The sequence below is a fragment of the Glandiceps talaboti genome, chromosome 8, assembly GCF_964340395.1.
Source record: "Glandiceps talaboti chromosome 8, keGlaTala1.1, whole genome shotgun sequence".
In the NCBI taxonomy this organism is placed as follows: Eukaryota; Metazoa; Hemichordata; class Enteropneusta; family Spengelidae; genus Glandiceps; species Glandiceps talaboti.
The window spans coordinates 5,013,859-5,041,077 of record NC_135556.1 but is presented as its reverse complement, the minus strand read 5'-3'; the positions used below and the strand labels follow the sequence as shown (position 1 = coordinate 5,041,077).

At 35.3% G+C, this 27,219-nt stretch overlaps 1 protein-coding gene across 3 annotated transcripts in view; it reads left to right on the top strand.

Moving 5' to 3' along the window:
* LOC144438455 (rho GTPase-activating protein 26-like) overlaps positions 1–27,219 on the top strand; it is a 58,750-nt gene that overhangs the window by 10,805 nt on the left and 20,726 nt on the right. For all 3 annotated transcript variants that reach the window (XM_078127482.1, XM_078127483.1, XM_078127481.1), the window contains exons 3-10: positions 10,848–10,909; positions 21,150–21,221; positions 21,765–21,866; positions 22,198–22,308; positions 23,453–23,495; positions 24,925–24,986; positions 25,834–25,896; positions 26,630–26,696. In XM_078127482.1, coding sequence (XP_077983608.1) covers positions 10,848–10,909; positions 21,150–21,221; positions 21,765–21,866; positions 22,198–22,308; positions 23,453–23,495; positions 24,925–24,986; positions 25,834–25,896; positions 26,630–26,696 — 582 coding nt within the window. The remainder of the gene's footprint in view (positions 1–10,847; positions 10,910–21,149; positions 21,222–21,764; positions 21,867–22,197; positions 22,309–23,452; positions 23,496–24,924; positions 24,987–25,833; positions 25,897–26,629; positions 26,697–27,219) is intronic.

Sequence of the window (27,219 nt, the reverse complement as noted above, 5' to 3'; positions counted from 1 at the left end):
ATATGACTTGAAAAGGAGCCAAAACAAACTATAAACGGAAACAGCCAACAAAGAGTTCTTTCTTCTACATGTTTAACATTTGTGTGAAACTACACATTTATAAATACCAACAGTCAAGGGGTAGCAGATGATGTGTGTGCCATGAGCTGTATTCTATGCAATCAGGACTAAAATTAACAGTGTCACAGTAGTCCAGGGACAAATAGACTATTAAACATCACATCTAGACAGCCAAATTTGCAGTAGTCCAAGATACGGACTACTAAACATTGTATCTTGACTACCAAATTAGCAGTAGTCCAGGACACATAGACTACTAAACATTGTATCTAGACTACCAAATTAGCAGTAGTCCAGGACACATAGACTACTAAACATTGTATCTAGACTACCAAATTAGCAGTAGTCCAGGACACATAGACTACTAAACATTGTATCTTGACTACCAAATAGCTGTAGTCCAGGAGACATAGACTACTAAACATCATATCGAGACTTTTTTACAAATTAGCAGTAGTCCAAGACACAGCGTACTAAACATTGTATCTAGACTACCAAATAAGCAGTAGTCCAGGGCACATAAACTACTAAACATTGTATCTAGACTACCAAATTAGCAGTAGTCCAGGACACATAGACTACTAAACATTGTATCTAGACTACCAAAGTAGCAATAGTCCAGCACACATAGACTACTAAACATTGTATCTAGACTACCAAATAAGCAGTAGTCCAGGACACATAGACTACTAAACATTGTATCTAGACTACCAAATTAGCAGTAGTCCAGGACACATAGACTACTAAACATTGTATCTAGACTACCAAAGTAGCAGTAGTCCAGGACACATAGACTACTAAACATTGTATCTAGACTACCAAATTAGCAGTAGTCCAGGACACATAGACTACTAAACATTGTATCTAGACTACCAAATTGTCCAGGACACAGGATACAGACTACTTCATATCACATCTAGACTACCAAATTAGCAGTGTACATGTAGTCCAGGGCACGTAGACTATTTCACATATCTGGACTGCCAAATTTATAAGATTGTAGTCAGTTAGACCAATAGAAATCTATAAGAAAACTGTAGCTGAAACAGTTCACTTGACTAAATCTATCTACCACAGTAGAACTTCTGTTTTGAGCTCTAGCAATGCTTGGTCAAAGACTTTGCTATCTGACTCAATATACTGGCTTGACAGTTTACTGATGAATTGCAGTTTCAAGGCAGATAGCCAAGTCTCTGAGTCAGGTCTGCTTACTACATGTATAATGTATGTACACAATGTATTCTCTTTTGGAGAATCCCAAACAACACCATATGTTGGCAGTCAGAAAGGTCAAACCAGGTCATACAATTTGTTTCGAATTTAATTCTGGTGTTGTCTAAGTGCATATGATCAAAATGAAACCAACCATTCAGAAATTATCAAACTTGTTATTTTCAAAAATGTTGAGATTTTTGTACAAGTTGAGTTAGCCCAAAGACTTGGCTATTTAACTTGACATACTGGTAAATGGCATTGTCAAGCTAGATAGACTAGTCTCTGTGCTAAGGTTGAGCCTTTATACATGTAAGTTATGATAATATGGATAAATAATGCTGAGACTACATTGTATGACATTAAAGTATATTGTTATTATAGCGTAATTTGATTTATGCTCATTTATGACAAGTGAAATATAGTTATGTGAATTATTAATATTGATTTGTCTAGACAGGGGATAGTGCACTGTACTGTTAACATGTTATCCCTCTACAAGTTAGTCCAGTAACTAAACATGTAGACTGTCTGTGTGTGTGTGTGTGTGTGTGTGTGTGTGTGTGTGTGTGTGTGTGTGTGTGTGTGTGTGCGTGCGCACGCGTGTGTGTGTGTGTCTCTCTCTCTCTTTCTTTCTTTCTTTTTCTTTCTCTTTAAGTCTTTCTCTTCTCTCTCAAGGTGGAGAGATCATAGCATGTAGTTACTAGTAAGATTATGAACAAGGTAACAAGCCTTGTAGTTCTGTGAACTCTATAACCCACTTCATTCAATATCATGGTATGAAAATCAACAACAATTTTAAGTCATTTCAGTGTCATAGTGTCACCTCCAGGAGGAGGGGGAGGGTCCGGAGGGACACTATCTTTCGGCCACCAGCTTCTTATCACAGCTGGTGATGGGTCTGTAATTTACTTACACTACAGAGTAACAGTAAGCCACACTACATTGTATCTTTACACCACCAGCTACATGTAGTATTGTAGTGGTCACTGGTGTGTGAGCCACATAATCCTTGGGCCACCAGCTAGCATTGTAGTGGTCACTGGTCTGTGAGCCACATAATCCTTGGGTCACCAGCTAGTATTGTAGTGGTCTCTGTTCTGTGAGCCACATAATCCTTGGGCCACCAGCTAGCATTGTAGTGGTCACTGGTCTATTAGCCACATATCTTTGCGCCACCAGCTAGCATTGTAGTGGTCTCTGGTCTGCGAGCCACATAATCTTTTGGTCACCAGCTAGCATTGTAGTGGTCTCTGGTCTGCGAGCCACATAATCTTTGGGTCACCAGCTAGCATTGTAGTGGTCACTGGTCTATTAGCCACATATCTTTGGGCCACCAGCTAGCATTGTAGTGGTCACTGGTCTATTAGCCACATATCTTTGGGCCACCAGATAGTATTGCCATAATTTCTGTTGATAGTTACATCGTTATTTCTAATCATGTATACTTCTGAGAACACTATCTTATCGGAAACAAATTATCCAGATCAGCATGTATACTGCACAGCCTAGGGGGTTTACCCAGCATACATAATGTCAATGCCTAGGGGGTTTACTTTACGTGGGAGTCAGTGCTGACAGTACATGTGTGGTGTTGTATGCCAAGGTATAGAGACAGGTGGTCTGTAGATATAGATGACCAGTGACTGCAATATGTTTCATATTTTTTGTTTACAGTTTACATTGAAAATAAAAAAAATGATGGTATATAAATGTAAGAAGAGAAACTGATGGTTTGAACTGTTATGTGTTTTAAATTAACAAACTGTGGACACCAAACAGCACAACATTGAGGAGATGGTTATACTGTCAATCTTGTGTATAGTGGGATGTTGTGAGGTTGTGGGGCAGCATTGCATTCCAAGACACAATGTATCTAGAGTACAAAATTATTAGGTGATAATCTGTCAGACCAGTGGAAATAAATAAAAAATTGTCGCTGAGACAATTCACAAATCTGACTACCAAAGCATATAGATTAAATTTAAGCTCTGTAAACCTTAATTTGTTCCAAATCTATTAATGTGTGATGCAAAATTCAGTGAAGGTGCTACAAAACGTTATTGCCTCACAAAATACAGCCCTACACTCTACAGTGTATAACATCATATGGCAAATTGAGATTAGTTTATTTTGACCTCTGTGCATGTTATAGATAACATACAGATTATGATATTATGATGTCATAGGAGGTCATCAAGGTCATGATGTACCAACCAAACTACTCATCCACCCACCCACCCACCCAGTCAGTCAGTCAGTCAGTCAGTCAGTCAGTCAGTCAGTCAGTCAGTCTGTCTGTCTGTCTGTCTGTCTGCCAGCAGTTGGCTATAAACTACATGATGTTAAATATGTGGTATTTATATATGTGATAAATAAAGTCCAAGTTATAATATGGTTTTATATACCAATTCAGCTGTGGCTATAAAAGACATTTCTTTCTTTTTTAATTGTGGTGGATTGAAATGAATAATGAATATATTGTAATTTTACTTTGCATTGTTATATGTTTTATTAAAAGTTAATATAGTTCAATATTATACAGGGTGATAGTTGACAATTAGTACCAGCTTGTCCATTACTAGAAGAATATACTTATTGACAAAGAGAAACTGATATTGTCAATTTGTGTAACATCAAAATTTAAATCACAAATTGTAAAAACGTGTGTCTTCAAAATTAATTTCATCTTTCACTTCAGGGTAATTGGATACACTCAAAGATTTACACATGTATGGGATATATACATGTATGTATGTATGTATGTAAGGACCATCACCTCTACAATTATGTGGATTGACAGTCTAGTGTTAATCGGACCTTTAACCTTTGACCTCATTGTCGTAATAGTAATGTCTAATCTTACATTTCATTTACAGAGAGGGTCACAATTGATGGCAGGAAGGCTGAGTAACTAGTCTACATGTATTTATTGACTTATTTTATTTCAATATTAGTTTATCTGTCCTGCACTATCCCTTGAAGCATGTACATTGCATTCCCAGCAGTCAGTGAGATGTGACATGTTAGTTACTCTCTTACAAAATGTAAAGCAGTTTCAACTTAAACATGATTAGTTATATTACTGTTCATGATCACTCAGGCTGACTTTGCTACAAATGTGAAAAATACACAGGTTGTCATAATTTCAGGCTTTAACTTTTTTAAAGGCTTTATCAAGACCCATAAAGATGCCCTACTTTATAACTGTCAAGGCCATAGCATGATTAAACAGCATGGAATGCTATATTTCCAAGGAATGCAAGTTATTTTACTATCAGTATCATTGGTATTTTACAGAAATATATAGTTTTGCTAAAAATAATAAGTTGACGTGCATTTGTTTAAATATTAATTAAATATTAAGCAAATGATACAAAAAGATGTCAATTTTCATTTTCAATTTATAATACCAATAAAGTAATGTCTACACTAATTAAACTTGAATCTATATTTTATTGCCAAAGGAATCATTCTAAATCTAAATTTAAAAAATGTATTATTCTGTTTGTTTTTACTTATATATAGTAATTAGTATGAAACCTTGCTATTACAAATTAATACATATACATTTGTATTGTATTTTATTATCTGTAGTTTCACTAGGGTTTGTATGGTAATGATAACTTCTCCAGTAAAATAATCATAAGAACGTTATCAAACTGTACTCAATATAGAGAATTAGGGCAGACTAAAACTTGGCATACATGTATTGCTGTGAAGTAGCACAAACTGAGTTTAGAAACATTTCTTACTTAATGGAGCTTGAAGTATTTACATAAAACTTGGATTCAGCTATTTTTGTATAATATATGCACGTCTTCGATAACATTGCAGATTGATGTCTGGCATTGTTAGCTCTGTTGATGACATGATGAGCTTGCCTCAATATTTCATGTGATCTAATTATTAATAATCATATTTATGCCTAAATGTCACAGATTTAAGTAATTGCAATAGTGAATAATTGTTATAAAGGAAAATATAAGAATTAACTTTTAATTAAAATGCACCAAAAATAACCTAAAATTAAATACATAAATTCAGCCAATATAATACAGTTGTGAAGCCAAAAAATGATATTATGTCTGTAATCTGTCACCTGGTGGACTTTTCTTTCTCTTTGTCACTACAAATGGAAACTGCAAAGATATAATAAGATACAGTTTTTGTAAGCTACATGAAGTACCCTGAATGTCAATTGAAATATCCGTAGGCGATGAAGAAAGATATGATAAATGGTACAGGCTTTGACAAGAAGGGTAACAACGTACAAGTGTATGGAATTACATTTACGTCTGTATCAAATGATGTATTGACAGGTGAAAGTGTAGACTGACTTATAGTGTGGGGCATAAGGTGATGACAATTTATCATTATGTAACCAGATATAAATGTTTGATGATTTAGGGCAGCTTATATGTAGCTGTGGACATTTAACTTAATTTATTAAAACATGCATGATTCATAACATTGTGTTGCAAGGAATTTGAATTAAGTGTTGTACTGTTTATAAATTAGCATAGTTTATTTCTTAGTTTCTATCACATTATTTATTAATTATGTCAATTTTTAAATAAATCATCCTTTTATTATATTTTATAGATATTTGTAACCATATATATATTATATGTACTTATTTGAATAGGTTTTGTCAAATTATGACAGAGAACTGCTAGCTTTGCTGTAGGAATGTCTGCAGTGTACAGAATGCCATATGAGTGTTGGGGTCATGACTCTTGGTAACAGATGTGAAAGTCTGGTAAAACTTTTGTTGCATTTTATATCATCTTCAATAGTTTTGCGTGCAAACCACTATAAAATACAAAAATGTACAATGGGAAATTCAGTGAGATTTTACCTACTTACTGCCTTTAACACAAAGACAGCACTGGTGGAGAATCCTGGTAAAATGACTGGGAACTTAGGTGCATGTAGATTTCCATTACTTTACCACCCTTAACAAAAACACTTGCAGAAAACCAATGTAAAATTACTGGTGTGGGGGAACCCTGGTAAAATGGCTCGTGAACGCAGTTAGATTTTACTAGCTTCAAAAGCACTGGTACTGTAGGGACGTAAGGGACCCTCAATAAAATGACTTAGAAACTCAATAGATTTTATATGCAAACGACCCTTCAGTAAAGACATGGCAGAAATTCACGGTAGAATGACTGGGGAATTTTACCTGCCTAATAATAGTAAAAACACAAGGCTGACTTTATTGACAGACAAAGAACTAATAGCAGAGCTGAATATATAGAATTAACCTTCAAATATATCTAAAAATAAAAGTTATTTGTTAACACAGTACAAAGTACCAGTATATTTCAATTGAATTTCAAACACTGTTATTGCTTTATTGCATATTCATACACTACACACTATAGGAAATACAAACATGTAGGTCCAGTAGATGTTAAATATTTGTGTGCATACATACATGTTCATATTTACATTTAGTAAAGTGGCCATGTCCATGAATATTTTATGATATGCAACTTTCACATTTGTTCCTTTGGTGAAATTAAAGCTCCACCACATGTAAGTGTAAGGCCTGGAAAACAAATGTTTGGTTCCGGTTACCTGACCCCACCTAGTTTTCACTACTGACCCTAAACATTTAAAAAAAATATATATTTGAGAAATCATAATCGGAACCACAGAATTTTCTTTTAGGCCTAACTGGGTATTTTGTTTTTCAAACAGACAACCAACAATATATTCGCTGAAAATTGTTCAAATACTAATAATAATTAGACATAATCACATTGCCCATGTCAGGGCTAGCTTATCTATAAGTAGTATAGTAAATTAGTTGAAATTGTGATTCATTGGGGTGCTAATTTTTGGGTGCAGACTGAAGAGTTAATTTGAGTGGATACATTGCACCATACTATATGAACAGCTACACATATATGTTTACCCACATGTGATTCAATACTTGTATGGGTGTACAATATTATGAATAAGCCATTATATCTGACAACTCAGTTTCAAAAATTGTTCCAGTTAGTTGCAGCTAGTGCAGCTTTCAGTGAACAGTGATAGACTAAATGTATGAACCAAAATGTAATGAAATAATAAAAACATATTTGAAAGTGTATGGACAGTATAGTATTTGAACAGTAAAACTTACAAACTAGGCATTTAGTCATAATGATTAGTCAGGCTTTAAAACAAATTATGTGGTTCCGATTACCCTCAATTTTAGAACAGATGGGGTAGATAGATTTTAATTTTAATTTTTTGTAATGTTTAATTTTTTCATATGAGAGTGTCTAGTTCAGGTAGTTATGTTTTCTGTTGTTTTCCATATGGTCTCTCTGTTATTGGTTTCTTCCCAACAGATGTACATATGTACAGCCATTACAGATTGGAAGAACTGGTTTGTATTGTCTTTTTAAGTTGATGTCAGGTTTCGCATTTGCTATTTCTCACGAGACTTCACAAGTTTTGTTATTATTTTTTCTTGAATACGTAAAAAAAAGTTTAGGGTTGGCAATGAAACCGAAGTGGAGGCGGGTTGAACCAGAACCAAACAATTTTTTTTTTAAGCCTCACATGTATTGTAATATAGCTACATGTACATGTAAGGACTGTTATATTTTATCATATATTTTGAAATTTTACGCTGTCAAGTTTCATTCTGATTGATGTTTAGTTTCACATTTCATAATTAGTGCTTGCATATAAAAAGTGTAGCTCTTATTAATGTATACTTGTGTAGTTGTAATTGTTAGTGCATTATCAAAGACTGCCGACAGCAGTTGTTGTAGCTATTAATCTAGTTAGTCAGCTAGCTAGTGCAGGCAGACATAGCTCAGTGCTGTTGGCAATTTTAAAGTTAGACAGACAGTTACTGTAGGATAGAGAAATTGAAGAAAGGATGAGTCATCATAGATTGTCTTGTGGGTGAGATAAGTTGTGTATTTAGAGTGATAGATGGTCCTTCATTTGTGACGTTCACTAGAGTTGGAATCCATGTGTAATGTTAAAGTGACAGAAGCCGATTTTTTAACCTTTTTTTACATGAGTCAAATTACTTTTAAACCTTATAAGAATTGTACTTATTCTAGTTTGATGGCATTCAGAAATTGTATTGTGGCATTGTTACCTCAGTTGATGGCGCATAATACATTAATAGGGGGTCCTGACATTTTGTGTACATAAATACTAAATTATGTCGTCAAATCATTTATATGTTAATGCCTAAATTCCAGGTGAATGTGTTCTGCTAATAATAGCGAATAATGAAAAAAATATTCTTCGGTACATGGCCTTTGAATGTGCAACAAAATTATCCTTTATAAACTTAGACTAAAACCTGTAAGTATTCATATTTGACATAGAGTGAAGCTCAAAGTTGTCTTTCAGCAAAATGTGTCATGAGGTGGTTACTCCCTACTACTGCATATATTTGGATTGGTTTCTACTGTTTCAATCTGAATGGATGATACCACAGTTGGAATATAGGGTTGATGTGTGTGTGCTAGTATATGTAGCATGGCAGTGTCTGAGGTTATATGTATACCAATAGTTATCAGATTACATAATGTATAGCACACAAGATTTTTTTATAAAAAAACAATAATTCAAAGTATGAAATTGTTGAAATAAAAAGAACAGTAACAGTCATAAATACAATGTAGTAGACTGAGTTACAGGTTTGTTGAGAATTAAAAAACAAACAAAAAGCAAACGTGTCATCACACCATTTTAGACAAAATGTCCAGACCAGAAATAGTAATTCTTTTCTCTTTCTTTTGGCCTTAGACTTCTTAGGGTACTGGAGTTTGATGCCCTTTGTCAAAAGTAAAGTTCAGAATGACAAAAATATTGAGAGAGAAAAATGAGTGTATTCACAGCAAACTGAACCCCTTCATTTACCTATGATAGTGTGCATGCAATGCTTCAATGCATTATAATGCATTGAGGCTTATTAACTACCCTGGTAATATGTAAAGACTTGTGTCAGTGACATAGTGACGTGTGAATTAATCCTACCCTGGGAAATTCACCTGATAGAGAGGTTATCATAAATATGTGACATGTACATGTATATGAGAAACACTTGCTGTGCTGTCTTTGTAGTATACTGTATTCTATAGAAATGGACATGTTCTACTTAGTGTGATGAATCTACTCACTAGTCACAGTTTGGCCTATATCATGGTTTTTAGGACATCATTAAAAATAGAATAGGGTAGTAAGGTTATACTAACATAGTTTTAAATACATCATTGATTTCAGAATGGAATCTGTTGATCTAGGGTAGATCCCTCTCCCTTTATTGCCATAATGCAAAATGTTATGTATTACAATAAGTCAAAAACTGTTTATTTATCTAGAGTGAAAAAAAGGTATAAATTGGTAAATGTGATATGCAGGTCATGATGTGGGTGGAGATCCAGCTGTCAGATTCAGTCTATACACGTACATCAACCCTATCAACAAAAGCTAATTTCTTACGTCGACTCACATCAGTCTGCCCTCTAGTAATGACAGATAATTTTGTTGTTGTGAGTGTTCTTGTTATTGAAGTGTACCACACAGGAAAGGATTGGGGAACACCAAAAATCAGAGAGTCATAAAAAATTACTATGCATCATTGGCATGTCAAATTGGACATACTGACTTACATGTGCATGTAAATTGTGTGTGTAATTTTTAACAAGTGAACATTTTGTATATGGAAGAGTTAATGTCTTCAGTCGTCCATGGTTTTGATGGAGAAAATATTAATGGTAAAATGTAACCTTTGGAAATGTGGTTGACAAGTACATTGTAGTTGTTCATTCTTCATTAATTAATTAACCCTTTGACACTCAATTTGGAATGAAACGGCTGCCATTTTCCCTATACAATGATAGTCTTTTAAATTCCTGCAGACAGAATGTGTATCAGGAACAGTCATAGAAATCTACTTTATCATGAGGTTAAAAAAAACCTCTATTCCTGCAGACAGAATGTGTATCAGGAACAGTCATAGAAATCTACTTTATCATGAGGTTAAAAAAACCTCTATGACTAGGATTGGGTGTGTTCTGACGTAAGCTGTATCAAAAGTTATGTATATGAAGTGATTATACTATTACTAGTTTTTTTTGGATTATGCTGAAATGAGTGTGGCTAGTCTACAAGCTATTTGTGGTTTTGAATCTCAAGATCTTGAGATTCAAAGTTATCGACAACCTGTCGACTAAGTTACATGTATGGACAGCCTCTAGACTAAGTTATGGACAGCCTCTAGACTAAGTTATGGACAGCCTCTAGACTAAGTTATGGACAGCCTCTAGACTTAAGTTATGGACAGCCTCTAGACTAAGTTATGGACAGCCTCTAGACTTAAGTTATGGACAGCCTCTAGACTAAGTTATGGACAGCCTCTAGACTAAGTTATGGACAGCCTCTAGACTAAGTTACATGTATGGACAGCCTCTAGACTAAGTTATGGATCATGTTGTAATGTATGTATTGGCATGAGTTCTGTCAAATGTTATAAATAATGCAGTTAAACCATATAACTGTCAACATTATCATTCATACTTGTCGTTCTTGTATTCTTCCTACAGCTGACTCTCTGAAAGAGTTTGGCAAGTTGATCTCAGCAATTGAAGATGAAAGAGACAGAATGGTAAGCAAAGATAACTTTATTATGATAGCCTTGATGGGCATGCTTCCCATGTCTGGGGCCATGTACATGTACGGTACCACATACAAATTCCAAGATGTTTTAGATCTTCCCATGTACTTTACAGGAACACTTGGACACAAAGGTGTACAATGTCTGTTGTCATGTATGCTATGCTGTCATGTAGTGCCATGTACCATGCTATGCTGTCATGTAGTGCCATGTACCATGCTATGCTGACATGTAGTGCCATGTACCATGCTATGCTGTCATGTAGTGTCATGTACCACCTGTACCAGGCTATGCTGTCATGTAGTGTCATGTACCATCTGTACACAAGCTATGCTGTCATGTAATGTAGTGTACCAATCTATACTGTCATGTAGTGTCATGTACTAAGCTATGCTGTCATATAGTGCCATGTACCAATCTATGCTGTCATGCAGTATCATGTACTAAGTTACATTTGTATGCTGTCATGTAATGTCATGTACAAAGCTATGTTGTAAATTATTCTCTGATATTTTTCTTCATTCAGGCAGTAAATACTAGTGACCAAAGGGGTTTTTGTCACTACTTGTCTAGATAGAAATTTGTAGTGACAAGGTTCCTTCCTAAAGGTCACTTGTCATTTCCTTGGCTGAACAAAGAAAAATATTTGGGAATAATATCAAATTTTTTATGTTCGGAGAGAGGTTTGATTCCAAACATGATATGTCACATTACTTGTATACAATTACAGTGTACTATATTGATAGGACAGAGTATTATTACATTCATCAACAACAGTTTTTGAATTTCTGTCATATGAACAAGCCTCACTGTGTCACTCACTACTTTGTGTACATTGTGCTGTTGCACTCATTTCAATGATGGCATCATATTGATCCAAACGACCTTTGAACTTTGTCCCAGGAGTTATCCCTGACTTGAGGATACAAGTAACGGAACTCAGCAGTGGCAAACCAGCTATAAACATAATTATCATGCTAGTCATGTAGAATTCTATTCAAGTCACATATACATACATGCCTTGATGAATGGGACTGAGTAGAAAACATCTGCTTGTGTCATGAATTCAGCCGTATTGTCATACATTATGTACTTATTGCTAAACATGATTTATGGTACTCGTTTAGTGTAAAAATACCCAATGCAAAGGTATACAGATATGCTCAAGGTACAAGTTCAAGTTACCAGATATAGGGATATTGGTCTTTGTTTTTGTCATTTGTGTTTCGTATGAAAAATGACATATTGTTATACAAATTGAAACATGTCACAACTAAAAACCATGATATCTGTAATATAGCAGTTAAGCAACCTGAATGAATGGTTCAGTGACAATTTTTAGGTGTACCCAACAATAACTGTTGACATTGGAATCATAAAGAATATGCTCATGCATAAAACTCACTATATGGAGATGTTATATTCATTGCACATAATTTATATAAATAAAGAAGTTACATGTATGGAGTCATGATGCCATTGATGGTTAAATTGTTAGAGTGGTCAGCTTAGAATCTGCAAGTTACATGTACAGGTTCAAGCCTCATGGCAGCTGTATGTTTCTGAATGGCTAACGTCCTTGGGCAAGATTTGAACCACGAATACGCCTCAGTCAACCCAGCTGCATAATTGGGGACCTGGTAGGATAGAGTTTGCAATGTGAATGCTTTAATTATATGTGCTTTTAAAGGCTGCAATGGATAATATGTTCCCCAGGGAGTTTAGGAAGTGTAAAGGGCTGTTGTGCTGCTATTGATCCGTGCCAGGGGTGATAATTGTAAAACGCTTTGGGACAGCGCCATATAATTATAAAAAAAATATTATTATTATTATAAATATTATATCAGCTTTATGTAATAATTTAACATTTATGATTTAGACAAGAATAGTGTGAGGTTGGCACAAGTCCCTTTAATATGATCAAGCTATTTCTGACCCTGTAAATAAGTCAACATTATACAATACATGTACATGTAGTGGTCTATATAAGGAATGTAGAAAACTAATACTTCGGTACACAAGTTATTGTCAGCAATTATTTTTCACACTCTTTATCATGATTTATTACCAGATTTTTTGACAAATATAGAACTGACAAGAGAGTATAATATTACAAGGAGTTGTCAGAATTGAAGAATGTTTGCCATACATTTGTAACATGTACATACATAATTCTACACTGACATTTGTAATATGATGATTAATAGGTTTAAAAGTAAGGGGCTAGTTGTACTTTTGTGTCATATTACATCACAACTGTTAGCCAAGTCGTCATGTTCTAATTTTGTTTTCAGTTCATGTGTAACTCCATGGTTGGAGTGATACAGAGAAGCACAGACTGAAAGATTTGTCAGTGCATGATACAGCCTTTTAATCACTCATTTATACTACCGTAGTATGTACATGTAGGCTATGGTGTATAGGAATGCTAACAATGATGAGGAAAGTACAGCACTGCAGTATGGATTGATTTACTTCACAGGGGATTGGTACAAAGTGTGCAAAACATCCTGTCATTATCAAACATATGAGTTTGTGTGTGTGCATTCATGCGAGGGGGGGGGGGGGGTGTCAAGGCATGTGTATGGGGGGGGGGTATTTTTGGTTGTTCTTATATACAAATATGCATAATTGCACTTAATCTATGCACAGCTACACTTAAAGACCAATCAGAAATGTAAATATACAATGCCCAGGGTTCGCCATTATTATAAAAAATGTCTGTTGACTTATTAGCAAAAACCAAGTCTAGTCATAGTCCTCTGGAGACCACAATAAGATAATCTAACATGTCCTCAGTCCAGTAAAGTTGAACATAGCTGACGGCTTCATGAACCAATTACTAGCAATAACCAGACCTAACCTGTGCAAAGTTACATTACACTGTAGAAAAATTAGTGCTAACCAGACCTAACCTGTATAAAGGTCCATTACACTGTAGAAAAATTAGTGCTAACCAGACCTAACCTGTACAAAGGTCCATTACACTGTAGAAAAATTAGTGCTAACCAGACCTAACCTGTACAAAGGTCCATTACACTGTAGAAAAATTAGTGCTAACCAGACCTAACCTGTATAAAGGTCCATTACACTGTAGACAAATTAGTGCTAACCAGACCTAACCTGTACAAAACTACACTGTAAAACCATATGAAGTGTCAACGGCTCATCTGTTCCATCTAATGAGGCAGAAACCAACGTGTGTCATGATGCATTTCACTTGCAAGGCACACTAGCTGTAGATACAGTCGTACATTCCAAATGTCATTTCAATATTTCATTCCACTTCATAAAACTTAGAGGATCTGGTGTACAGGAAATGTTATACTTATTTGTCAGTAACCAAAGTGTTTTATTGCATTCTGCTGTGTTAGTCAAACACACTTTGAGTATGTGATGACAAGAAAGTGTTAGTTCTCTGACCACTTGGAATATGAAAGTGTATACTTAATACTGTATCACAATTTTCATGTTTTATTACGTGGTAAAAATCAATTGACCATCAGTTCTCATATCCAAAGCTATTTATTATGTCAACATTTATCTAACTAAAAGTTCCAATATTTATTTTTTGGAAGATTTCTATTGTAGTTCCTCCTTGACCGATGTTTGGTTGTCAAACCCTGTATTATTGAAAATGTGTGAAGGGAGGTATAGAATTTTAAATAGTTTTCCACAGACATTGAAGGTTATTTTCTGTAAAGTGATATTTGAAGAACAGAAGTACAAATTTCATATGACGTGAATGTACTATACTTGTATTAATTTTGTTAGTAAATTTTTTTAGCCAAACTTTATGGAAAAAATACCGAGTGCCCTAACTACTGTAACATTTTTATTATGATTATCTTTTTTCATGATTCTCAGAAACAACTATAAAATATTTTTATGTGTACACGTACTTCTACTTCAAATATTTTTAAAGAAAATAGATTTTCCAAGAAATGTTTGTGAGCAAATTTTCTGGAACAAAATAGCAAAGACCTAGATACTGAGAAGTACATGTAGACTAGTGGACTGACTGTGTAATACTAAGATACACATTTGTTTTGCAGCTAGGGGGTCAGGGTTAGGATAGGAGTAGCAATTGAAAAAATATGGGGTCGCCGTACACATGCTATCAAACTGTAGTCATTTTAGAATCCAATATGGCCACCAAATACTGTATTAACTGTATGGGAAATAATAGATTGACAATTCTTTGAAAACAAGCCTGTGAAGAACCAAATTTATTTTATTATTTCAAAGGAACCAGGAACAAGCTTTTCTTATGGCAAAGTTTGGAGAGAATCCAAGAACTTTGATTTTCAATGAAATTTGTCCGTGAGGTGTATTTTTTTTTATACCTTAATTTACTCTGAACTATGAAACTAGACAGTAGAGAAGCAGATTTAGTAGAGTAGAAGCTCTTCGGAAAATGAGACACAAACCATAAAAATTAAACGTATACTTGGTTTCAGATTTTATATGGAATATACATACATACATACATACATACATACATACATACATACATACATACATACATACATACATACATACATACATACATACATACATACATACAATGCAATTGGATTTTTAATAACCAGGCACCAAGATGACATCTGGAATCTGTACAATACACAATTTAAAAAATGTGATGTGAGGTGCAAAGACTTCTTGATACTTTTAGACTATGTACAATGTATGGTAGACGATGGAAAACGTTAATGATGGGGAAATCTTCTATAAAGCTGTTAGCTATACATGACTCATACAATTTATATGTAGCCTACGGTACAAACATTCATCTACTAATTTTTGTTTTGAAACCTACATGTCTTACAACATTGATGACATCATACCTAATCAATGAAATAAATGTCAGTTTGCGTCTGTTGATAATGCCAGTGGATGGGGGAAGGGGGGTGCCCTAGACAGGATTTGTCAAGTGTTGCTAGTTTCATAATGATGATAATGATGATTTGGAGAAGACTGGTTGAATATTAAATACGAATTTTGGTCTGTCTTTGGTACAATGGAGGATGGTTATGTCTGGTGTTAGTACCTGCTATACTTTACATGGGGTAGTTGGTTATGAACTGATTCAATAATTGGTTCAAACCAGTTTTAGTATATGTGGGGATGGAAAAACCGATTTGATTTCAAAGTGATTCAAATTCCATGTGGGGACAGAGCTTACATGTATGTTTCCTGGTAGGGAGAACACAATATTGTGTAATGAGTTTCACTTGATCACTGTCACCAGCAGTGTTAGTACTAATAAGAAAGGTTCACAACCCATATCTCATTTCTATCGTAACCCTTAGGTGTTTTTTGTCGGTAATGAAGGAAAAGACATCTGCATTATACTATATGTTGGTGTGCATGCTTCTTTGCTACTGCTGTGTGGGATACAAAAACTGTACTGGTGTTTCCATGCATCGTATCCAAGGAGCAGTGTGCAATCTAGTGAAGCATAATTTTCACCGTGGGTAAAAATATACGTTAATGAAAATTAGGCTTTCGTGTGAGTTACCATATAATAGTACGGGAAGGGGGACTCCATATTGTTGGTGTGTATCACAAGAAATTGTGGTGTGTCAATAGCATATCATATTGGTTTAGAGGGCATACTTGTTGCCACATGGTAAGGGACACAAGAACTGAAACTTTTGGTGGGTCACAAATTGGTATAGAGCACGAGCAGTCACTGTGTTAAATGGGCTTGGAGTAGAGTACGCATTGGTCATCACATGGTATAAAGGGATTGGAGAACACCAAATTTTTAATGGTTGACATGATATTATTTGGCATTGATGGTTTTAGAAATTAGAGAGTGTACCGATGAACACCACATTTTTAGTGGATCAGTCATCACAAGATCGTGTTGGTGTGTTAGTAGATGCTTTAGAGTGTAGACTGACATTGTCAAAGATATACAATGTAAATGGTAAATCATGTTCAAGTTTCCATAAGTTTTATACCCAAATTAAAGTGAAAGATTTGTCATTGTGTACCCTGGTTTAGTTACTCATGTCTTGCAAATGATTAATAGGAGTGCCAACAACAGCAGAAATCTTTCATATTTCAATCTGTAATATATAATATACCATAACCTGATATCATGTAAGACTGTAATAATGAACTATAAACATAGTAGAGTTCTTTTGAAGTACCGGTAGCATGTTTTTTGTTTCAATTTAGGTAAATAATCAGATTCTATCACCTGACATGTATTAAAGTTGTTGGTACAAATATCACCCCATTTTACTACTGGATGAATAAACCATTCACCATAGATTGAGGTCAGAGGTCAACTGAAACGGAAGCCAGTACAGATAATGTACATGTATGTTGACTACACAGTACCATGTCATTGTCACTCATAGACTCTCTCACAGTCCTCGGAGCTTCGCTTTACTAAAATTGACACTAAATGAATTATTTTGTATGTACCGATACCAACTACATAACGTACTCCATGATCGTACTAGAATATCCTTGTACTGTGCGCCCTCATCGACCACATAGAGATATCTGTTCGTTGACGTGTGACTGCGACACTCCTTGTTTTCGCAAAGCCCGGGGCGTTGCAGTCACACGTCAACAAATGGTTATCTCTATCATGGTCGATGAGGGTGCACAGTACAAGGATATTCAAGTACGGTCATTAGGATTGGGTTCCGTCTGTCCGTCCGTGCGTCCGTCCATCCGTCCGTCCGTGCGTCCGTCCGTCCGCAGCCGTTTCTTGGAGATGCCTGGACCGATTTTTTTCAAACTTGGTACAGGGGCAACATGTTATGGCATACATATGCACTTTGTTTTATGATACGATCCAATATGGCCACCTAGCAACCATTTTGTTTGCGAATTTTCCCTGTCTAAAGCCATAACTCAGACATGCTTTAACAGATCTCATTCAAAGTTGGTATTAGGACAGTGTTCTATGACATACATGTGTATATTCATTGTTGTCATGATACGATCCAATATGGCCGCCTAGCAGCCATTTTGTTTGTGAATTTTCATGTCCAAAGCCATAACTCAGACATGCTTGAACAGATCTCATTCAAAGTTGGTATTAGGACAGTGTTCTATGACACACGTGTGCATATCCATTTTCATTGTGATACGATACAATATGGCTGCCTGGTAGCCATTTTATTTGCAAATTTTCATGTCCAAAGCCATAACTCAGACATGCTTGAACAGATCTCATTCAAAGTTGGTATTAGGACAGTGTTCTATGACATACATGTGTATATACATTTTCATTGTGATACGATCCAATATGGCTGCCTGGCAGCCATTTTGTTTGTGAATTTTCCATGTCCAAAGCCATAACTCAGACATGCTTGAACAGATCTCATTCAAAGTTGGTATTAGGACAGTGTTCTATGACATACATGTGCATATCCATTTTCGTCGTGATACAATCCAATATGGCTGCCTGGCAGCCATTTTGTTTGTGAATTTCCCATGTCCAAAGCCATAACTCAGACATGCTTGAACAGATCTCATTCAAAGTTGGTATTAGGACAGTGTTCTATGACATACATGTGTATATACATTTTCATTGTGATACGATCCAATATGGCTGCCTGGCAGCCATTTTGTTTGTGAATTTTCCATGTCCAAAGCCATAACTCAGACATGCTTGAACAGATCTCATTCAAAGTTGGTATTAGGACAGTGTTCTATGACATACATGTGCATATCCATTTTCGTCGTGATACAATCCAATATGGCTGCCTGGCAGCCATTTTGTTTGTGAATTTCCCATGTCCAAAGCCATAACTCAGACATGCTTGAACAGATCTCATTCAAAGTTGGTATTAGGACAGTGTTCTATGACATACATGTGCATATCCATTTTCGTCGTGATACGATCCAATATGGCTGCCTGGCAGCCATTTTGTTTTGTGAATTTTCCATGTCCAAAGCCATAACTCAGACTCCATTTTCGTCGTGATATGATCCCCCATACCCAACCAATCCTTTATTGTTGGAGGCATATTCCATGTCCAACAAGCACACACAACATATCTAAGTCTGTTTGTTTTAGGTTCACAAATGTTGTTGCGTGATCAGAGTAGTGATAATTCCTTAAAACCCAATTATAGCGGGGCCTATGTCATTCTCAATGACTTGTTTACTAGTAGCTGGCATCGGTACATACAAAATAATTTGTTTAGCTTTAATTTTAGTAAAGCGAAGCTCTGAGGACTGTGAGAGTCTATGTGACTAAGTGTTTTGGCCATTCATTTTGAAAATTTGGGAGCCGACACCAACAAACAATAGAAGACAGACTGCATTTGTAAACTTAGTCTAACAACACTTCAATAAATGGTCACTTAAAAACTTGAAATTCAAAAAAACAGCAAAGATATAGGTCTAGGTCATACAAATGTATTTTGCTTTTGATCTGTAAGTACATTGTAGCATGGTGGGGGAGGGAGGGGAGGGTGGGGCACTACAATGCATCTTGAAATACCATAGGAAGGTGAACACGCCGTTGATATAGTTGCTCAGTTCGTCATTTATAGATGATTTTGACTAAGTCTGATTTGTCTCACCAGTACATATACTTGTATATAAAGCAACTCACATATTAGTACATGTAGCTTACTTGGTTACTGTCGTAGTTTCTAAGTTCTATTAATAATCACAGTTCATAATATTGAATGAGTTGGAGATTCTAATGGATATATTTATTATGAGATAGAATTGTAGTAGTATCCATGTAACAATCAAGTGTTACATTTCACACACTCTATATATGACTTGAACAGGTACTTGAGAAATGACTAAAAAATACCAAGTGTAAGAATGTTATTAACATGTATGTCAAATGTCTTAAAATAACTTTAGTACTCATACCAGTGTTGGTATAGTCTGGATACCAACCTAACTAAACCACATGATTGGAGGTATAAATGGTAACAATACTATAGAGGAACTAGACTAGTGTTAGTAGTACTGTACCAGTGTAATTGTGTTATCAATTGAGTTTAAAATTTCAATATATGTTTGTGAATTTTATATATACAGTTTTACATACAATGTTTAGTATATGAAATTTCTTACAAGTTACAGGTACAGTAATGGTGGAATTTATATACTGATAGTTGAATATATTGGGGAGGGGGGGGGGGGGTCTTTTCATCTGAAAATTTGGGATCGATAGCATGGGAAACGTCTTCATGCTTTAGAAATACATACTTCACAGCATCAGAATAAAGGAGGTACAAATGTACTTGTGTGTAGTTGACCAAATGATTGTAACTGGAAATCTCTAACAATGTGTGTGTTTTTGAATTATTCATATTACTTTGTGGAAACTATAGGATGTTCCAGTGGTATGCCTACACTGTAACTATGTAAGGAAATATTGCTTTAGTTTTCACAGTTTGAATCTGTAGTGGGGATGTTATCCGTGGTTATATCGCTTTACAAAACTGGAGTGATATCTGTCAACAAAATTCCTATAAATGGAGAATACTGATCAGTGATATAACTATTGAAAGAAACAGATTCTTTAGTTACTCTCATAAAAACTGTGATAGATTCTGCAAAATTACATTAATTTTGGTAATTTTACGAGGAATAGATCATGGGTCAACCCCATTCAATTTACATTAATCTGAATGACTCGTAGAAGTTATGAGCAGAATCATGATACTGTCTGATTTCACCACATTGGGATCATGTCAGTATGAGGATGTTCATCACAGTCATAAATATTAATACAATGTACATTCCAACTTTGCCTCATTGAGGATCATTGCAGTGAAAGTGTGCTCATCAAAGTTATAAATGTGAATGCATTCTGGTTTCACCACACCATCAGTCAAAATCGCCTCATCAAACTCATAAATATTAATTCATTCTGATTTCACCCCACTCGTCAAAGTTTGCTCCCCAAATGCGTGACTCATTGGGATTTCATGCAATGTTAGATTGCTACATGTAGATTCATGACAGTTGCATGTGGCTCCTTTCACCTCTTACTACAATTTACAAATAAGGCTGTGCACACAACCAGCAATCTACAATACATTTATAACCAAAAGTCTCCAATATTCATGTATTTTCTCAATTTTTACCCCTTTTTAAAAACAAGATCCAGAGACCAAAGTGAATAAATGATGGTTGAAATTTGAATGATTCACAACTAATGTGATTCTTGCTTTGCTAGATTTATTTTGACACATGACTTATTTTCTTTATCTTTGATTTGTTTCAGTTGGAACGAGCACACGATCAGTTTATTGTTCCCTTGGAGACATTTAGAAAGGAACAGATCGGTTCAGCCAAGGTGAGTAACCTCAACTCTGTTTATTCTTAGTCTGTCTACCTATAAAAGATAAATCGATATGTGTGGGTAGGCTATAGTACAGTCACTGTGATCAATGTTTGTTTTTTATAAAATGGTAACTTATGAAATAGATATGACACATCTGTCAACTCTTTGACTTGAATATGTTGTCTTATCAGTTTTATACTTACATACAATCACACAAACACATTTACATGGGTGGGTGGGGGGAGTTTAGCTATAAAGCAAAGTATTGTCATACATACATACATACATACATACATACATACATACATACATACATACATACATACATACATACATACATACATACATACATGCATACATGCATACATACTAGTACATACACACACACACACACACACACACACACACACACACACACACACACACACACACACACACACACACACAAGCACACCTATCTGCCTGCCTGCCTGCCTGCATGCTCATTCCCTGCTGCCCACCTTGCCACACATTAATATTGATAACTATGTGTTTTTACTGTCTGTATTTTTGTAGGAGGGGAAAAAGAAGTTTGACAAACAAACTGAAAAATTCTGTGCACTTACAGAAAAGCATGTAAATTTGTCTTCCAAGAAGAAAGAAACTTCACTACAGGAAGTAAGTTCTCTTTTTCAATCACTCTGTCTTAAGTGTATTCTTTGACCACTGTAATGTCTGATGTGTTACTTCAGTACACTGTTGTGTGTTTAATGTTGTGAAACAAGTTATGTGTGACCGCTAACACCAAACAGATATTGAGTTATGAAATGCCATCCATGTGTGAACAGTTTGGATGGATGGATGGACTGACGGACGACCAGACGCAAATGGACAGATTGGTTGCTTAATTGATTGATGGATCAATTGATTAATTGATTTATTTCATATTTATTATATCATACAAATGGTTGATGAGTTGACACATTTTCACTTTGTTCTTGTTACGTAGGCTGATACAGCATTGGACATTGAAAGGAAGAACTTTCACCAAGCATCTCTAGATTATGTGTTCAGGTTACAAGAAGTCCAAGAGAAGAAAAAATTTGAGTTTGTAGAAACAGTAAGTTAGCAGTACCTCCAGTATTCTCCTATCTGGTAGAAACAGTAAGTTAGCAGTACCTCCAGTATTCACCTAGCTGGTAGAAACAGTAAGTTAGCAGTACATCCAGTATGCACCTAGCTGGTAGAAACAGTAAGTTAGCAGTACCTCCAGTATTCACCTAGCTGGTAGAAACAGTAAGTTAGCAGTACCTCCAGTATTCACCTAGCTGGTAGAAACAGTAAGTTAGCAGTACATCCAGTATGCACCTAGCTGGTAGAAACAGTAAGTTAGCAGTACCTCCAGTATTCTCCTATCTGGTAGAAACAGTAAGTTAGCAGTACCTCCAGTATTCTCCTATCTGGTAGAAACAGTAAGTTAGCAATACCTCCAGTATTCTCCTATCTGGTAGAAACAGTAAGTTAGCAGTACCTCCAGTGTTCACCTAGCTGGTAGAAACAGTAAGTTAGCAGTACCTCCAGTATTCACCTAGCTGGTAGAAACAGTAAGTTAGCAGTACCTCCAGTGTTCACCTAGCTGGTAGAAACAGTAAGTTAGCAGTACCTCCAGTATTCTCCTATCTGGTAGAAACAGTAAGTTAGCAGTACCTCCAGTGTTCACCTAGCTGGTAGAAACAGTAAGTTAGCAGTACCTCCAGTATTCTCCTATCTGGTAGAAACAGTAAGTTAGCAGTACCTCCAGTGTTCACCTAGCTGGTAGAAACAGTAAGTTAGCAGTACCTCCAGTATTCTCCTATCTGGTAGAAACAGTAAGTTAGCAGTACCTCCAGTATTCTCCTATCTGGTAGAAACAGTAAGTTAGCAGTACCTCCAGTATTCTTCTATCAGGGTAAAGATACAGTTGTCTTAAGTGCTCCAAAGTTCAATATGTCAGCTGTCAGATTGTTAAATCGATGCTAAGTTTTTACTTGCCTTTTTCAGGGGTTTTGTGTGTATATTGTTTTTTATTTATTCTGTACAGTTGTGATCTGTAAACTATGTATTCTTTGAGGATTAATAAATGAATAATAACCTCAATGAAATTAGAAAAAAATGTAAAAATATAGCTTGCTGTATACTCTATATAATGTTTCCTTCAAGTTGACATGGGTATTCTGAGACAAATTACCATTTATCAAAGTACGTTTTTGTCTTTTTTCCTACAGTTACTGGGTTTTATGTATGGCTGGTTGACTTTCTACCATCAAGGTATGTCACGTCATAACATTATTACACCGATGTATGGTACACCCATGTATGGGACACCCATGTTTGGGACACCCATGTATGGTATACCCATGTATGGTCGTCTGGGTAACAATGAGTTCTGTATGAATGAATAAACCATAGAACTTATTGGATGCCATGACCTTTGACTCCGATCAGTATTATTAATTCATGCCAAAAGGGAAGTGTATGTTTCTAACTTGAGAAACTGATACCAATGCCTTGTGAAACAAGTGGAAAGTGATACAATTTCAAAGTTTAAATATAGTTGCTATGTTTTATATAGTGTAATCAGAATATGTAAAATGAAAGCTATACTGTACAATACGATACTGTTCTGATGTTGTTGGATAGTGTAGAGATACCATTTCAACCATACTCTTGCCCGTATCCCTACTGTACTTAACAGTATCAGAAGAGCGCCCTCTATTAGCAATTGTTACAGAGATATACTGGTCAAAATGTTGCTCTGTTTACAAGGAAATTGTTAGACAAGTTGTTCTATTCATTGTACAGTACAATAGACCTGTCACATGAATAGTGCCCTCTATCAACAATTATTACAATAGACCTGTCAAATACATTGTTCTGTTCACAATAGACCCATCACATTAACAATGCCCTCTATTAACAATTATTACAATAGACCTGTCAAATTAATTGCTCTGTTTGTAATAAACATATCACAAGAATAGTATCCTATCAACAGTTTTTTACACTAGACCTGTCAAATGAATTGCTCTGTTCACAGTAGAATACAATAGCCCTGTCACATTCATATTATCACCCTCTAGCAGCAAGTGATAGACTCTACATGAATAGCTTTGTCTGTGCAAATTGCTGCAAGAGACTTGTTACATGACAACAGTCTGTATCAGCAATTGGCACAACAATAGACCAACCAAATAAAGAGGGCATGCTCTCAATTGGCTAAACAGACTGTCATGTCAGGGTTTCTATTGATAGTTTGCGTGATAGACTTGTCAAGTAATAACTCCTCTGCTGGCATCAACCTATCGTTGTTTAGTGATAGAAGATGCTAGTTAAAGATTATTGTAATTTCAATTCAGATTTCGATTAATAGATTGTCCCGAAAACTCGGTGTACATTGTTTCTAATACTTCATAGATTGTCTCTACTTAAATACTAAGAGACATGTAGTGTAAACATATTCTGTTCATGTACAAGAAGCCATTGTAGTCACTACTTATTTTCACATTTTTGTTGTCCAGTGAAATCAATGAAAATAAATGTTAAGAAAAAATGTCCAGGTTTACATTTAATTTAGTATGACTGAATATAGAGAACCGTGGGACAGTTTGTTGTAGAGAGATGACATGTATATCAATTCTACGGTTAAAATAAGATATATTATAGAGATGTAATGTGTGTTGTTTTGTATACTTGACAGGTCATGAACTCAGACAAGAATTCAAACCATACATGACGGATCTCCAATTAAAGTTACAAAATGTAAGTATGGTTTTTTTTTAAAGTATTAGTATCTTGATAAATTGTGTTAAAATTGTAAGATTCGTCTTGACAGAAACATTGATAGCCAGGTATATTGATATCATTACATTTTGTACAACAGCGGCAATCAAGGTTCCAGCTTACTGAGATAGGCACAAACTAAAACTTGTTTCAATATGTTGATATATGCTTGTGAAGGAGCATTGGTTTAAATTGTACTCACAGTAGAGGAACGTTTCTGATGACTTCTGTGATCTTGCAGTTTACATTGTGGGTCTTCCAGTGTTTACTTCATCTTGATTATAAGGTTATATGTGCTCCGCAGAAGTCACCACTATCACCCACTTGTGTAATCTACTGTCAATAGTTTCAGTTTGCGTCTATTTAGTAAACAAAACCTCAATTGTCATGGTAATGTTACTGGATATATTCATTAAAATAGCATTGATGAATAGAAGTGATTTAAGTCCCATTGTCAAGGTTTAAATAAAACTTGTGTTTCATCACCAAAGTTTCAGCAATGCATGGTTACCTTCTTCAGTGTCTATAAAAAAATAAAAAAATATTGGACATAAAGTCAGAATTTCTACTACATGTAGTAGAAATTCTGACTTTATGTCCAATATTTTGATTGGTTAGAAGGAAACAAGCACGTCTGTTTCAGTGTTTGCTGTATTGTTAATGAGTGATAAAGTATATGTATATTTTCCAATCAGTGGCAATCTTGTAGTAGCTTCACATCCCCCCACAAGCACAGGCAGGGGTTTGATAATAATGTAACACCTTGTAGTTAACTACCAATAGAGGGCAGTGTTCATTATTTATGTGTATCACTTTTCATTCACAGACTAGGGAGAATTTTAACAGCACAAGGGATGAGACAGAGAGTCTTATGAAGAAAATGCAGGAAGTAAGTATTGAATGAGTAGATTCTTGAAAACTGGCAGGTAGAATGTAGTAATATGTAAAGAGGATTTATGAATATATACCCCTGGTCATGTAGTACATATGTAAATGAACAGTTTCATAGCTATTCAGTTTGTGTACCACCTGTCCACACACACTTTGTATGTAAATGAGTAGTTTTATGTATACTCAGAATCTGTTATACCACCTGGCCACATGTATGTATGGATTTCCTGAATACTTTGTATATGTGCCACCTGGCCACTCCAAGTCAATATATAAATGAACAGTTTTATGAATATGGTTCAGAATGATGTTAGCTTATATAATTCACTGCTTAACATTGATTGACTGAATATTTAAAAGGACTCGTTTTCAATGCCAGGTCAGTGTCTCAACAGTACCAAAGTGTATCAAGTCAACGTTTTCATGAATACAGTCCCCAAAATGCAACTAATTTTCAAAATACAATGACAGATTTTTTTCCTGCATATTCATCATACAGTAGTCCAACATTAGGAGATACAAAATCTGTAATACTCTCTAAAATGGTTTCATAGGTACTCTATGAGCTCTGTGAGTGTGTTACACAGCGGAAGTCATCTAGCGCAATGACCGTCATCTTAATTTGACCCCTATTTATATGCCAGGTAGGCCTTTAAGAAGGCCGTAGTTGTTGTAAGAAGTGTTGTCTGTATAACATGATATGAATGTCGTGTTCTTGTATTCATTGACAGAGACCACAAGAGGGTAAAGCACCAAAGATGTACACAAGACAAGGATATCTCTTCATATTTGAAAAACGTATGTTTTTTCCCCCCTTTAATTATCTAGTTTATTGTGTATGAGCTATTGAATTGTATATTTGTTTGTTTGATTACCCTCACAGCAAGGAGGCATTTCAATTGACTTCCATGAAATTTGTTGTTGTACTCACGATAGAGTGGCATTTCTGATGACTTTCATGATCTTGCAGTGTACATTTTGGGGACTTTCAACTTGTTTATGCTATCTTGATTACAGGGTGATAATATTTGCACAACAGAGGAACCGCTACAATCCACTTGTGTAATATACCACATTGAACAATAATAATTTTAGTTTGTGTCTATCTTATTAAGCCAAAACTTCAATTGACACTTAAAGTCAATACCATATAAGGATGATTGTGGGAGTGATTGATAGTTGTCTAATATGTAGCTATTGGTAAATTGGGTTTGAACAAAGAATGGGGCTATGAAAATTCATAGACATGTAGTTTCATTGATAAGATAACAATAATGTGAGAATCTAGGATTGAATTATTGGAATATAATTAAACAACAAA